The sequence below is a fragment of the Ursus arctos genome, unplaced genomic scaffold (genome assembly GCF_023065955.2).
Source record: "Ursus arctos isolate Adak ecotype North America unplaced genomic scaffold, UrsArc2.0 scaffold_24, whole genome shotgun sequence".
Taxonomy (NCBI): domain Eukaryota; kingdom Metazoa; phylum Chordata; class Mammalia; order Carnivora; family Ursidae; genus Ursus; species Ursus arctos.
Window position 1 is genome coordinate 33,074,353 of NW_026622919.1, and position 14,914 is coordinate 33,089,266.

Genomic DNA, 14,914 nt, shown 5'->3' on the forward strand with positions numbered 1-14,914 from the left:
GTTCTTATCAAGGTCATCAATGATCCATATGTTGCCAAATCCAATGGTTAATTTTCTGTTATCTTACTCAGCATCTCAGTAGTGTTGTTTGGGTATTGTGGACTACCACTTCTAAGAAAAATGTTTTTGGCTTAACTTCTGTGAAATAATGGAAAATATATACACATTGCTCTTTGTCCCCAGTTCCTGGCACAGAGTTCCTAAAACCTTTGTAATTTCCTAAGTGATAAGAGCACTAAGAGCATGTTTGACTCCAGTTCCTGACAGAACTCCTAAATCCTTTGGGATTTCCTGGGTGTTAGGACTGTGTTTTGTTCTAATAAGGTGGTGCTTGTTGGCCTCCTGGATAGGGGTGGTCACTAGAAGGACTAACCATGATTAGAAGCTTAGAACTTTCAGCGCCACCTTCCCTCTGGAAAGGGAAGAGGGAGTGGAGATTGAGTTGATAATATATCATGCCTACATGATGAAGCCAGGATTCAGAGAGCTTCTAGATTTCCAGGGACAGAAGCTCCTGTGCTCAGACCCTTCCAGACCTTTCCCCATTTATGTCTTCATCTGGTTATTAATCTGTATCCTTTATTGTATAATAAACTGGTAAACATAGGTGTTTCCTGGAGTTCTGTGGGTTGTTCTAGTAAAGGATCACACCTGAGGAGGGGTCATAGGAACCTCTGATTTATAATTGCTTGGTCAGAAGCACAGATGACAACTTGGACTTTAATGCTGGCATTTGAAGTGAAGAGGTGGGGAGGGCATTTTGGTGATACTGAATGTTTAGCCTGTGGGTTCTATGCTAACTCCAGTTAGTGTCAGAATTGAATTGAATCATAGGACACCCAGCTAGTGTCTTGGAGAATTGCTTAGTGTAAGGAGAAAAGAACCCCACATACATTTAGTGACTAAATGTGTCAGAAGTGAAGTAGTGAAACAAGAGGAGACATACATGAGTACTTTTTCCTAGACAGCCTCTGTGAGACCTTCTGGTTTTCCTCTTCCTCACAGTTTATTCTTTCTCAGTTTCTTTTGATAATTCTTATTCTGTTTGATGTCTAAATGTTGAAGTGCCTCAGAACTTGGTCCTGGGACCTTATTTCTTCTCCATCTCTGTACTTTGCCTAATTACATAACCAAGTACCATAGTAGTACTAGTAAGGCCTGAATCTGTGTGTAGCTCAAGCAATGATAAATCTAGATTCTAGTCTGTCTCTGGAGTGCTATTTTCATATATCCAACTGTACTTTATATGTCTGTTTGGATTTTAATTTCAACTTTACAGAACAAACTCCTTCCCGTCCCCTGCCTGCTCCCCCACAAATGCCCCGTCTTCCTTTTCTAAGCAATCAGTTCAGCCAGTTCCTCAAATCAGAAATCTGTTATCCTTGATCACTGCCTCACCTCATCCAATTCATCTGTAAATTTAATAAATGCCACCTGTACAGTATATACCAAATCTTTCAACCTCACATCTATTATCCCAGAATCATCTCTGAACTAGAATTCTGTAACAGCCTCCAGCAGGTCTCTGCTTTCATTCTTGCCTTTCTCCTGTAATCCATTCTGGCTTCGAAACTGGAATCATCTTTTAACACTTAAAATAGATTTTCTATCTCTCTCTCTCTTTCTAAGATTGTATTTATTTAGAGAGAGAGAGAGTGCACAAGTTGGGGAAGGGATAGAGGGAGAGGAAGAGAAAGAATCTCAAAGAGACTCTGCAAGTGCAGAACCCGACGCAGGGCTCGATCTAATGACCCTGAGATCATGACCTGAGCTGAAATCAAGAGTCTGATGCTGAATGGACTGAGCCACCCAGACGCCCCAGATTTTCTTTCTCTTATTTAAAATACTCTGTTTAAGGGGTGCCTGGGTGGCTCAGTCGGTTAAACATCTGACTCGACTTGGGCTCAGGTCATGATCTCAATGACCCCATGATCAGGGTCATGGGATTGAACTCCACATCAGGCTCTATGCTGGGTGTGGAGCCTGCTCAGGATTCTTTCTTTCCCTCTCCCTATGATCCTCCCCAACCGCCTGCTTACAGGCTCACGTTCTCTCAGTCAGTCAATCAACTGATCAATCCTCCATTTAAAACCTTCCAGTTGCATTTTGAATAGAATCCAGATTTCTTACCTTGGCTCAACATGATCTGATTCCTGCTTATCACTCTAACATTGTTCTAACATTGTTCATAATGTTATTCTTTTTTGCACATTATGTTGCAACAACAGTGGCTTTCTGTCAGGTCTTTAAATAAGCAAAATTTCTTAACCACATCAGGATCTTTGCACTAGCTGTTCTTTCTGCTTGGAGTTCTCTCTCTCTCTCTTTTCTTTCCTGATCCTTTCTTGACTGGGTACTTTTTGCATTCAATTGTTAGAATAAATGTCACTTCAGAGAAAATTTCCTTGACATTCAAATTAAAATAGCAAGTAGATTATATTAAGCTAATTTATTTTCACTATATGACTTTACATTACCTGATATTTTCTTTTTTCAGGTATGTGTTTCTAAGTTTATTTCTCCCTTTAGTAGAATGTAATTTCCATGAGAATAAAGATCTTGCCTATTTTACTTAATACTGTATTTCCAGTACCCAGTACAGTGTCTGGCATAATATAGGCATTAAAGTACTTACTGAATGTAAAAATGTGTGTGTATACATAAAAATGAATATATTTTCTAGTAACTCTTTTTTGTCTTAATATTAACACCTTAATTTCTTTATTAGATTGTTTTATATTTCCTTTATGCACATTTGGGATAAGCTCCTATACCTGGTTCTCAGTTAGAGAGATAAAGTAAAGCAATGTGAATCCAAAAAAAAACACAACTGGGAAAATCACATGCATGTTTCTCTTTTCTCCATAAAAGTTTACTTTTTAGCTGTGTAAGTATTTATTATGCAATATGAAACACACATGCATTTTAAAAGATGTCTGAATCCACATCTGTATCCTAAGAGCTTCAAGGAATATGATCAATGTATCACAGTTCTCTTTGTTTTGTTGAAATAGTGCATGTAAAGATGATATTGGTTGATGGAATTGTTTTATTTTAGTTGGTTAGAAGCAAACTCTGAACATCTTGTGGAAAGGGATTATGAATCATCCTGTAAAATATGGAGTGGAAGTGAAATGCTCTTAAATTTACACAAAATGGGCATCACCACTGCTACTTTTCCCATTTTGCAGGTAAGATTTTTTTTCCACCTGTGACATTTATTTAGTGAATGAGAAATTGTTTAACAGTGAATAAATTAATCCAGACATAAAAAGCTGCAATTTAATTGTTTTAAAATCTTATTTTATTATCTAAGTTTGGTAATCTTTAACTAATGGTGTAAATTATGGATTAAAAAAGTAGCATTATTTAGTTTGAAAGAAATAGGGCTTAAAGGAATGAATTGCTTTGTTCAAATCTAAAAGAAGTCAATATTTTTAGGTTGTAAAATTATTTTGTCAGTTATAAAATTAAAAATTTGGAAGATAAAAAGATAAATTCATTTTTTGTTCTCCTTAACTTAGAGGTTATAAACCTGGGTGAATAGAAATCATGAGTGGGCTGGAGGTTACTGTGAACTTCATGAAATTGTATGTAAAATTTTATGAGTATGTACCTTTGTACCTTTTTCTGGATAGAGGCTTTATGACTTATATTGTGAAAGCTTCTTTTTTTCCTCCAGATGAGAATGTTTTTCTTTTCTTCTTATTTATTTAAATTCAGTTAGCCAACATATAGTTATTATTATTATCATTAATTTCAGATGTAGTGTTCAGTGATTCATCAATTGCATATAACACCCAGTGCTCATTACATCACATGCCCTCCTTAATGCCCATCACCCAGTTTCCCCATCCCCCTACCCACCTCCCCTTTTGCAACCCTCATTTTGTTTCCCGTAGTCAAGAGTCTCTCATGGTTTGTCCCCCTCTCTGATTTCTTCCCATTCAGTTTTCCCTCCCTTCCCCTCTGATCCTCTTTGCTATTTCTTATATTCCACATATGAGTGAAACCATATGATAATTGTCTTTTTCTGATTGACTTATTTCACTTAGCATAATACTCTCCAGTTCCATCCATGTCCATGTAAATGGTAGGTATTCATTCTTTTTGATGGCTGAGTAATATTCCATTGTATATATAAACCACATCTTTTTTATCCATTCATCTTTCGAAGGACATCTTGGCTCTTTCCACAGTTTGGCTGTTGTGGACATTCCTGCTATGAACATTGGGGCAGGTGCCCCTTCGTTTCACTACATCTGTATCTTTGGGGTAAATACCCAGTAGTGTAATTGTTGGGTTGTAGGGTAGCTCTATATTTAACTTCTTGTGGAACCTCCATACTGTTTTCCATAGTGGCTGTACCAGCTTGCATTCTCACCAACAGTGTAAGAATGGTTCTCCTTTCTCCACATCCTCGCCAACATTTGTTGTTTCTGGTCTTGTTAATTTTAGCCATTCTGACTGGTGTAAGTGGTTTCTCATTGTGGCTTTGATTTGTATTTCCCTGATGACGTGATGTGGAGCATTTTTTCATGTGTCTGTTGGCCATTTGTACTTCTTCTTTGAAGAAATGTCTGTTTGTATCTTCTGCCCATTTCTTGACTGGATTATTTGGGTTTTTTGGGTGTTGAGTTTGGTAAGTTCTTTATAGATCTTGGATACCAGCCCTTTCTCTGATATGTCATTTGCAAATATCTTCTCCCATTCTGTAGGTTGCCTTTTAGTTTTGTTGACTGTTTCCCTTGCTGTGCAGAAGCTTTTTATCTTGATGAGATTGCATTAGTTCATTTTTTATTTTGTTTCCCTTACCTTTAGAGATGTGTCTTGCAAGAAGTTGGTGTGGCCGAGGTCAAAGAGGTTGCTGCCTGTGTTCTCTTGGATTTAATGGATTCCTGTCTCACATTTAGGTCTTTCATCCATTTTGAGTTTATCTTTGTGTATGGTGTAAGAGAATGGTCCAGTTTCATTCTTCTGCATGTGGCTGTCCAATTTTCCCAGCACCATTTATTGAAGAGACTGTCTTTTTTCCATTGGATATTCTTTCCTGCTTTGTCGAAGATTAGTTGACCATACAGTTGAGGGTCCATTTCTGGGTTCTCTATTCTGTTCCATTGATCCATGTGTCTGTTTTGTGCCAGTACCATGTCTTGATGATCACAACTTTGTAATATAGCTTGAAATCAGGCATTGTGATGCCCCCAGCTTTGGTTTTCTTTTTCAACATTCCCCTGGTTATTTGGGGCCTTTTCTGGTTCCATACAAATTTTAGGATTGTTTGTTCTAGCTCTGTGAAAAATGTCGATGGTATTTTGATAGGGATTGCATTGAATGTGTAGATTGCTCTGTGTAGCATAGACGTTTTAATAATATTTATTCTTCCAGTCCACGAGCATGGAATGTTTTTCCATCTCTTTGTGTCTCACCCAATTTCTTTCATAAGTGTTCTGTAGTTTTTAGAGTACAGATCCTTTACCTCTTTGGTTAGGTTTATTTCTAGGTATCTTATAGTTTTTGGTGCAATTGTAAATGGGATCGATTCCTTAATTTCTCTTTCTTCAGTCACATTGTTAGTGTATATACAAAATGCAATTGATTTCTGTGCATTGATTTTGTATCCTGCCACATTGCTGAATTGCTGTATGAGTTCTAGCAATTTTGGGGTGGAATCTTTTGTGTTGTCCACATAAAATATGTTATCTGCGAAGAGTGAGAGTTTGACTTCTTTGCCAATTTGAATGCCTTTTATTTCTTTTTGTTGTCTACTGATGCTAGGACTTCTAGTACTATGAAAATAGTGGCAAGAGTGGGCATCCTTGTCATGTTCCTGATCTTAAGGGAAAAGCTTTCAGCATTTCCCCATTGAGAATGATATTCACGTTGATTTGCAAATGTTGAACCACCCTTGCAGCCCAGGAATAAATCCACTTGGTCATCGTGAATAATCCTTTTAATGTACTGTTGGATCCTATTGGCTAGTATCTTGGTGAGTATTTGGCATCCATATTCATCAGGGATATTGGTCTGTAATTCTTTCTGATGGGGTCCTTGTCTGCTCTTGGGATCAAGGTAATGCTAGCCTCATAGAATGAGTTTGGAAGTTTTCCTTCCATTTCTATTTTTTGAAACAGCTTCAGTAGACTAGCTATTATTTCTTTTTTAAATGTTTGGTAGAATTCCCCTGGGGAGCTATCTGGCTCTGGACTCTTGTTTTTTGGGAGGTTTTTGATTACTGCTTCAGTTTGCTTATTGGTTATCGGTCTGTTCAGATTTTCTGTTTCTTCCTGTTTCAGTTTTGGTAGTTTATAAGTTTCCAGGAAAGCATCTATTTTCTTCCAGATTGCCTAATTTGTTGGCATATATTTGCTCATAATATGTTCTTAAAATTTTCTATATTTCCTTGGTGTTGGTCGTGATCTCTCCCCTTTCATTAATGATTTTATTAATTTGGGTCTTTCTCTTTTCTTTTGAATAAGTCTGACTAGTGGTTTATCGATCTTATTAATTCTTTCAGAGAACCAGCTTCTTGTTTCGTTGATCTGTTAAGTTCCTCTGGTTTTTATTTCCTTGATTTCTGCTCCAATCTTTATTATTTCTCTTCTCCTGCTGAGTTTAGGCTTTTTTTGTTGTTTTTTCTCCATCTCCTTTAGGTGTAAGGTTAGCTTGTGTATTTGAGTTTTTTCTAATTCTTTAAGAGAGGCTTGTATTGCAATGTACTTCCCTCTTAGGATCACCTTTGCTGTATCCCAAAGGTTTTGAACAGATGTATTTTCCTTCTCATTAGTTTCCATGAATTTTTAAAATTCCTCTTTAATTTCCTGGTTGACCCGTTCATTCTTTGGTAGGATGCTCTTTAACCTCCAAGTGTTTGAGTTCCTTCCAAATTTCCTCTTATGATTGAGTTCAAGTTTCAAAGCATCGTGGTCTGAAAATATGCAGGGGATAATCCTAATCTTTTGATATCAGTTGAGACCTGATTTATGACCCAGTACGTGATCTATTCTGGAGAAAGTGCCATGTGCACTTGAGAAGAATGATAGTCTGTTGTCTTAGGATGGAATGTTCTGTATATATCTATGAAGTCCATCTGGTCCAGTGTGTCATTTAAAGCCCTTATTTCTTTGTTGATCTTCTGCTTAGATGATCTGTCCATTGCTGTGAGTGGGGTGTTGAAGTCCCTACTATTAATATATTATTACCAGTGTGTTTCTTTACTTTGGTTATTAATTGGTTTATATACTTGGCTGCTCGCATGTTGGGGGCATAAATATTTACAACTGTTAGATCTTCTTGTTGGACACACCCTTTAAGTATGATATAGTGTCCTTCATCTCTTACTACAGTCTTTCATTTAAAATCTAATTTGTCTGATAAGAGGATTGCTACTCCAGCTTTCTTTTGAGGTCCATTAGCATGGTAAATGGTTCTCCACCCCCTCTCTTTGAGTCTAGAGGTGTCTTTAGGTCTAAAATGGATCTCTTGTTGACAGCGTATGGATGGGTCTTGCTTTTTTTTTCAGTCTGATACCCTTTGTCTTTTGATTGGAGTATCCATATACATTCAGAGTAACTATCGAAAGACATGAATTTAATGCCATTGTATTGTATGTAAAGTCCCTGTTTCTGTAGATTTTTAAAAAAGATTTTATTTATTTATTTGAGAGAGAGCAAGAGTGAGAGAGCACAAGCAGGGGTGGAGCAACAGAGAGGGAGCCTGACCTGGTGCTCGATCCCAGGACCCTGAGATCATGGCCTGAGCTGACAGATGATTAATCAACTGAGCCACCCAGGCGCCCCCCTGTTTCTGTAGATTATCTCTGTTTCTTTCTGCTCTATGTTACTCTTGGGCTCTCTCTTCATTTTCAGGATCCCCCTTAACATTTGTTGTAGGGCTGGCTTGGTGGTCACATATTCTTTTGGTTTCTGTCTGTCCTGGAAGCTCTTTATCTCTCTTTCCATTCTGAATGACAGCCTTCCTGGATAAAGTATTCTTGGCTACATGTGCTTCTTATCTGGTACCCCGAATATATCATGCCAACCCTTTCTGGCCTGCTAGGTTTCTGTGGATCAGTCTGATGCTATTAGTCTTGTGTTCCTCCCTCTGTAGGTAAGGAGCCTCTTGTCTTGAACTACTCTCAGGATTCTCTCTTTTTCTCTAAAATTTGCAAGCTTCACTATTATATGTCAGGGTATTGATCTATTTTTATTGATTTTGGGAGGGGTGCTCTCTGCCTCTTGGACATGAATGCTTGTTTCCCCAGATTAGGGAAGTTCTCAGCTATGATTTGCTCAAATATACCTTCTGGCACTCTCTCTCTCTCTCTCGTCTCCCTCAGGCACCCCAATAATTCTGACATTGGTATGTTTCATGGCATCATTAATTTCTTGAAGCCTTTGTTTATGGACTATTAGTTGTTTTTCTCTTTTTTTCCCAACTTCCTTCCTTTTCATCAGCCTGGCTTCTAGATCACTTACTCTCTCTTCTTCCTCATTCACTGTAGCTGTTAGTGCATCCAATTTAGACTGCATCTCGGTTATAGTATTTTTACATTTGATCTGATTAGATCTCATTTCTGCATTAAGAGATTCTCTACTGTCTTTATGCTTTTTTCAAGCCCAGCTATTAACTTTATAATTGTTATCCTGAATTCCATCTCTGACATCTTACTTATATCCATATGAATTAGATCTGTGGCAGAGAACATTACCTCTGGTTCTTTCTTTTGTTGTGAATTCCTCCTCCTAGTCATTTTGCCTGGAGAAGAATGGGTAAGCAAGTGAGCAGAATCAAAAATACCAACCATGACCCAAGCAAAATACACACCAGACAAATCCGAAGTGATCGGAAACCAAAACAGAAAAGCAAACAAAAGCAAAACAAAACAAAGAAGAAAAAGGAAAAAACGGGAGTAGGGGAAGGGAGACTATATATAATCTCACAGGGTGGACAAAGCAGCGTGATCCACTTGTTCCTGAGTGAATTTTGGTGTGTGTTAGAAGTCACTAAATCCCAAAATGGCAAAGAAAGCAAAACTTATATGTATACAAAATAAAATGGAATAGAGTGAAAAAGGCCAAAAATGAAGCATGTATCTATAAAATGTAGATGTAAAAAAATAAAAGTTAAAAAGTGACTTAAAAACAAAGAGTCGGTAAAATAAGAAACTAGTTGAAATGGGAAAAAAGAAAAAAAAGAAATGGAAAATTTTAGACTGAAAGATAAACAAATCATGAGAAAAACCCTCAAGTTCTATATATTATTTTCCCCTAGTGCTGGAGTTCTACAGTTTTGTGGGATCCGTAAACTAGTTGTGCACCTGTTCCTGCTGTTATCTTCTGGGGGAGGGATCTGCTGTGCTGCTTCTCAGGTATCTTTGCCTGGGCAGAATTTCACTGCCCCTTGCCAAGGGACTGGGCTTAGTGTAAGCGGGTCCTCTGTGTGGTTTTTGTTCCCTGAGGCTTTCTGCGCCTCTTTAGAGAATCAGAATAAAAATGACTGTGCCCTGATCTCCAGCCCGAGAGCCGAAAGATCGTGGTCCCCCCTCTTCAATAAACCCTCTGGGACAAACAGTCTTCACTTTTGTGTGTGCCAAACTCCACAGACTCCTGTGGTGCATGCCCACAGCAATCCTCCCAGGGGTAGTCTGAGGGACCTGCGTTACTGCCCTTTGTGTGCCCTGGGGCTGAGAGCAGTTGTGGGCTGCCCTGAGAGCTGTTGCCCCATCATGGGCACCTGTTTCGCCCCTCCCAGTGGCAGATGGTCCCTGCGTTCCAGTCTTTTCAGGGTGCTCAGGCAGAGAGTGGTCACTCGATCGGCCCGGCTCGCAGTTTTTGGTGACTCAAGCTGAGAGTTCCTTCCTGGGCTTGCTGACTGTAACCAGTTTCCCCGCTCTATTGCTTGGGCACTCTATTGGCTCAGGCTCCCCCACTAGTTCTGTGGCTCCTGGGATCCTGAGACCACACTGACCCACCTGGAATTCTGCCCTTTTCATCCCCTGAGCCCGTTTCAGACAGGGATGTCTCTCACTGGAGCAGATTTCTACGGGTTCCAATTTTGCCCTCTGGGGCTATATTACGTTCCGGTAGCGGGCTTATTGAGGCTCCCTCCCCCCTCTGTTTATCTTCCGATAGCTCCCCTCAGATTCATGTCTCTGCACTTCCTACCTTGCAGAAAGCAGTTGCTTTTCTACTTGTAGGGTTCTAGATATATTTTCTTATATCCCAGGCTGAATTCATGGGTGTTCAGAATGGTTTGATAGTCATCCAGCTAAATTCAAGGGACCAGATGAAATGAGGTCCCCTACTCTTCCACCATCTTGCCTCGTCCGATCCTCTTTTCTTTCTTGTTCTTAATTACTTATTTACATTAATAGACTTTGCTTTTAAGTGTGGTTCTTTTAGGTTTGCAGAAAAATTTGAGCAGAAAGTACAGAATTCTCATATACCTTCAGCCCCAGCCACACAGACACACAGACACACAGACACACACTATAGTTTCTCCTGTTAATAACATTTTACAATAATGTAGTACATTTGTTGCATTTGATACAATATTGTTACATTATTGTTAACTAAAGTCTGTAGTTCACATTACGGTTCATTCTCTGTTTTGTACAGTTCTGTGAGTTTTGATAAAAACGAAGTCAGTATCTACCATTACAGTGTCATACAAGTTATTTTCACTGCCTTAAAAATCTTCTGTGCCACACTTACTGACTCATCCCTTCACCATAACTCATTTCCCCTGCTAAACCTCTGGCAACCAGTGATTTTTTTTTTCTGACTCCATAGTTTTGCCTTTTCCAAAATACCATTTAGTTGGAATCATACTAAAGTTCCCTCATGTCTTTTTATAGCTTGATGGCTCATTTCTTTTTATTGCTAAACAATATTCATTGTATGTATGCACACCATTTTTATCCATTCACCTACTGTAGAACATACTGGTGGCTTCCAAGTTTGGGCAATTCTGAATAAAGCTGTTATAAACATTTGTGTGCATATTTTTGTGTGGATGTGCTTTCTTCTCATTTGAGTGAATACTTAGTACAATTATTGTATTGTATGGTAAGACTCTTTTTAGCTGTGCAAGAAACTGCTGTCTTCCAAAGTGGCTGTGCTATTTTATATTCCCATCATCAGTGAATATGGGTTCCTGTTATTATACGTCCTTGCCAACATTTGGAATTGTCAGAGTTTTGAGTACTAGCCATTATAATATATTTATGTGTATATATATATATATATGTATTATATATATATGTATTATATATATATGTATTATATATATATGTATTATATATATATTATATATATGTATTATATATATGTGTATATATATATAGTAGTACCTTATTATTGTTTTAATATACAATTCCCTAATGACATTTAATGTGGAACATGTTTTCACATGTTCTTTTGCCATCTATATATCTTATTTGGTGAGATGGCTCTTCAAATCTTTTGCCTGCTTTTCAGTTGGGTTCTTTGTCTTCCAGTTGTTGAGTTTTAAGTGTTCTCTTGTACATTTGGTATACAAGTCCTTCATCAGATATGTGTTTACACATATATTCTTCCAGTCTGTGGCTTGTCTTTTCATTCTGTTAACAGTATCTTTTATGGAACATAAGTTTTTAGTTTTAATAAAGTTCAGCTTTACCAGTTTTTTCTTTGGTGGATCATGGTTTAGGTATTGTGTCTAAAAACTCACTATCAAACCTGAAGTCACTTAGATTTTCTTCTGTCTTTTCTTCTAGAAGTTTTAGAGTTTTCATTTTACATTTTAGGTCTGTGATCCATTTTTAGTTAATTTTTGTGAAGGATAGAAGATCTGCATCTAGATTCATTTCTTTGCATGTAGATGTCCAATTATTCTATCACCATTTGTTGAAAAGACCACCCTTCTCCATTGGATTGTCTTTGCTCCTTTGTTAAAGATCAGTTGACTATATCCTTGTGGGTCCATTTTTAGGCTCTTTATTCTTTTCCGTTGATTGATTTGTCTGTTCCTTTACTAATACCACACTGTCTTGATTACTGTAGATTTCTAGTAAGTCTTGAAGTCAGGTAGTATCAGTTCTCTGACTTTCTTCAGTATTGTGTTAGTTATTTTGGTTGGTTTCTTTCCAAATAAACTTTAGACTCAGTTTGTCAATATCCACAAAGTAACTTTCTGGAATTTTGATTGAGATTGCATTAAATCTATAGATCAAACTAGGAAGAACTAACAACTGGACAATATTGAGTCTTCCTATCTATGAACAGAGAGTATTTCTCCATTTGTTCGGATCTTAGATTGCTTTTATCAGAGTTTTTTAATTTTCCTCATATGAACTTAAAGAGGTTTTTGAACCAAAACAGATAGGAACTATGGCTACCATGATTATCATTAGCATTCTGGGCATATGAGTATTGAAAATGTATTTTAATCAGACTATACTTATAATTTTTGCCCTGCATTTTTAAAATGCAATGTGGTATTATAAGTATTGTCCATATTATGACATCTTCCCTTGATTTTTTGCATAAACTTTGCATTTTAAAGGTTCATATGGGGCGCCTAGGTGGCTCAGTCGTTAAGCATCTGCCTTCGGTTCAGGGCGTGATCCTGGCGTTATGGGATCGAGCCCCACATCAGGCTCCTCCACTGGGAGCCTGCTTCTTCCTCTCCCACTCCCCCTGCTTGTGTTCCTTCTCTCTCTGGCTGTCTCTCTCTCTGTCAAATAAACAAATAAACTCTTTAAAGAAAAATAAAGGTTCATATCATTAGTAAAATGGATAAATAAATTGTGAGGTATTCATATAGTAGAATACTAGACAGCAGTGTAAAAAATAAACCACTGTTCATATAAATGAATCTTACAGACATAATGTTGAGTAAAAGAAACCAGACACAGAAGAGTATAAACTGTATGATTTCATTTTTATGATTTAAGAGGGGATTAACATCATTACGCTAGTAGAATTCAGAATACTGGTTACTATTGTGCAGGGGTCAGCGGCAGTTTGGCTTGAGAAAGGGCAAAAGGGAACCATCTGGAATTCAAGGAATGTTTTATGTCCTGAGTGAATGTTAGTTACATGGATGTGTATATGTGTGTGTATGTGTGTTTAGTGAGCTGTATGCTTAAGCCTAGTGCATTATATATATATTATAATTTAATAAAAATATACAAATAAATATATGTCAAAGGAAAAAACTTGGAAAATACAAAAGTCACAACGGAAAAAGAAAACTCATAAACTTAAAGATGATCATTAACTTTTGGATTTATATCCATCTATCTTATTTTATGCATATGTTTACTTGACATAAATAGATTTCTGATATGATGCATGTTTCTTTGTAGCCTCTTTTCATTTAATGGTATATTTTGAGTACTGGGTTGTTTTTTTTAAAGATTTATTTCAGAGAGAGAGAGAGACAGAGCACATGTGCGAGTGGTGGGGAGGGACAGAGGGAGAGGGAGAGAATTTCAAGCAGACTCCCCACTGATCATGGAACCTGCTGGGGGCTTGATCTCCAGACCCTGAGATCATGACCCAAGCTGAAATCAAGAGTGTGATGCTTAACTGACTGAGCACTATTTTAATAAAGATTCTTTCACATGATTTTTATTTTTTAAAATTATTAATTAGAGAGAGAGAATGGGGGTCAGGGCGGGGAGGAAGAGCAGAGGGAGAAAGAATCTTAAACAGATTCTGCACTGAGCATGGAGCCCACGTGGGACTCCCACCTCATGGCCCTAAGATCATGACCTGAGCCGAAACAAAGAGTTGGAGGCTTAACCGACTGAGCCACCCAGGTACCCCTTTCACATGATTTTTCATTGCAGTGTAGCATTTTTGTGAGTGCATGTATTCTAAATTACTTGATTAATCTGGCATTTGAATTGTAAGTTGTTGGCAGCTTTCCCAGAATAAGAAACAATTTTGTTATGAACATATTTGAAAATATATCTTTTTATATGTCGCTATTTCCTTTATATATTCTAAATACTAATTCTTTGTTGCTTACTTGTATCTATGGTTTCTTTATGGAGTATTTTTCTAAAAGTTTTTTTTTTTTTAGTGCATTCAAATTTATCAGTGTTTTTTCTTCATTAATTGTATTTGAGTTTGAGTTTAAGCAGTCTTTCCTTATCTTGTGCTACATTTTCTAAAAGTGTTATTTTTTTCTTAATAAAATCAGCCAAGTATTCATTTTTGTTTCAATTGTGAGGTTGGGAATTCATTTTATTTCCTGTATGGATAATTTTCTCAACATCATTTACTAAATAGTTCAGCCATTTCTTTCTGATTTGCAGTGACACTTCTGCCACATATCTGATTTTTGTTTATTTGTGAATTTCTGGACTTTGTTCTGTGATCTACACTCATATTTGTTAAATACTCTAGCATTAGAAAAATGCTGATATCTGGTAGGGCATATCTCCTCACTTTGTTCTTTTCCTTTGGGATGATTTTGGCTGAATTTTAGAATTAGCTTGTAAATTTCCATGAAAAATTCTGTTGGAATTTTGGTTGGAATTTCACTGAATTTAGAAAGAATTGATGTATTTATAATATGGGAGTTTTCCCATTCACAAACAAGATGTATAATGTTCTTCATTTATTATGTCCTATATCTGTCAATAAAATTTTATTATTTTATTTTTAAAAGTCTTTGGGATTTTGGGTAGATTTATTCCTAAGTAAGTTAAAGTTTCTGTTTCTTTTCAAATGGTATATTTAAAAAGTTGTATTTTCTAGTTGTTATTGCTCTATAAAAACGGTAGTGGATTTTTATTTATATATCTTGTAGCCATCCACTTAGCTGAACTATCTTATAGGTTTGTCTATGGATTCTTTAATTTTCTATGTAATTATACTGTCTAGAAGAAATGACAATTTTCTTTCTTTCCAACTCCATC

General features: G+C 37.0%; 1 protein-coding gene across 1 annotated transcript in view; it reads left to right on the forward strand.

The window, feature by feature from the left end:
• Positions 1-14,914, forward strand: part of BRIP1 (BRCA1 interacting helicase 1) — a 175,648-nt gene that overhangs the window by 58,666 nt on the left and 102,068 nt on the right. Inside the window, exon 10 of the mRNA XM_057318005.1 lies at positions 3,059-3,191. Coding sequence (XP_057173988.1) covers positions 3,059-3,191 — 133 coding nt within the window. The remainder of the gene's footprint in view (positions 1-3,058; positions 3,192-14,914) is intronic.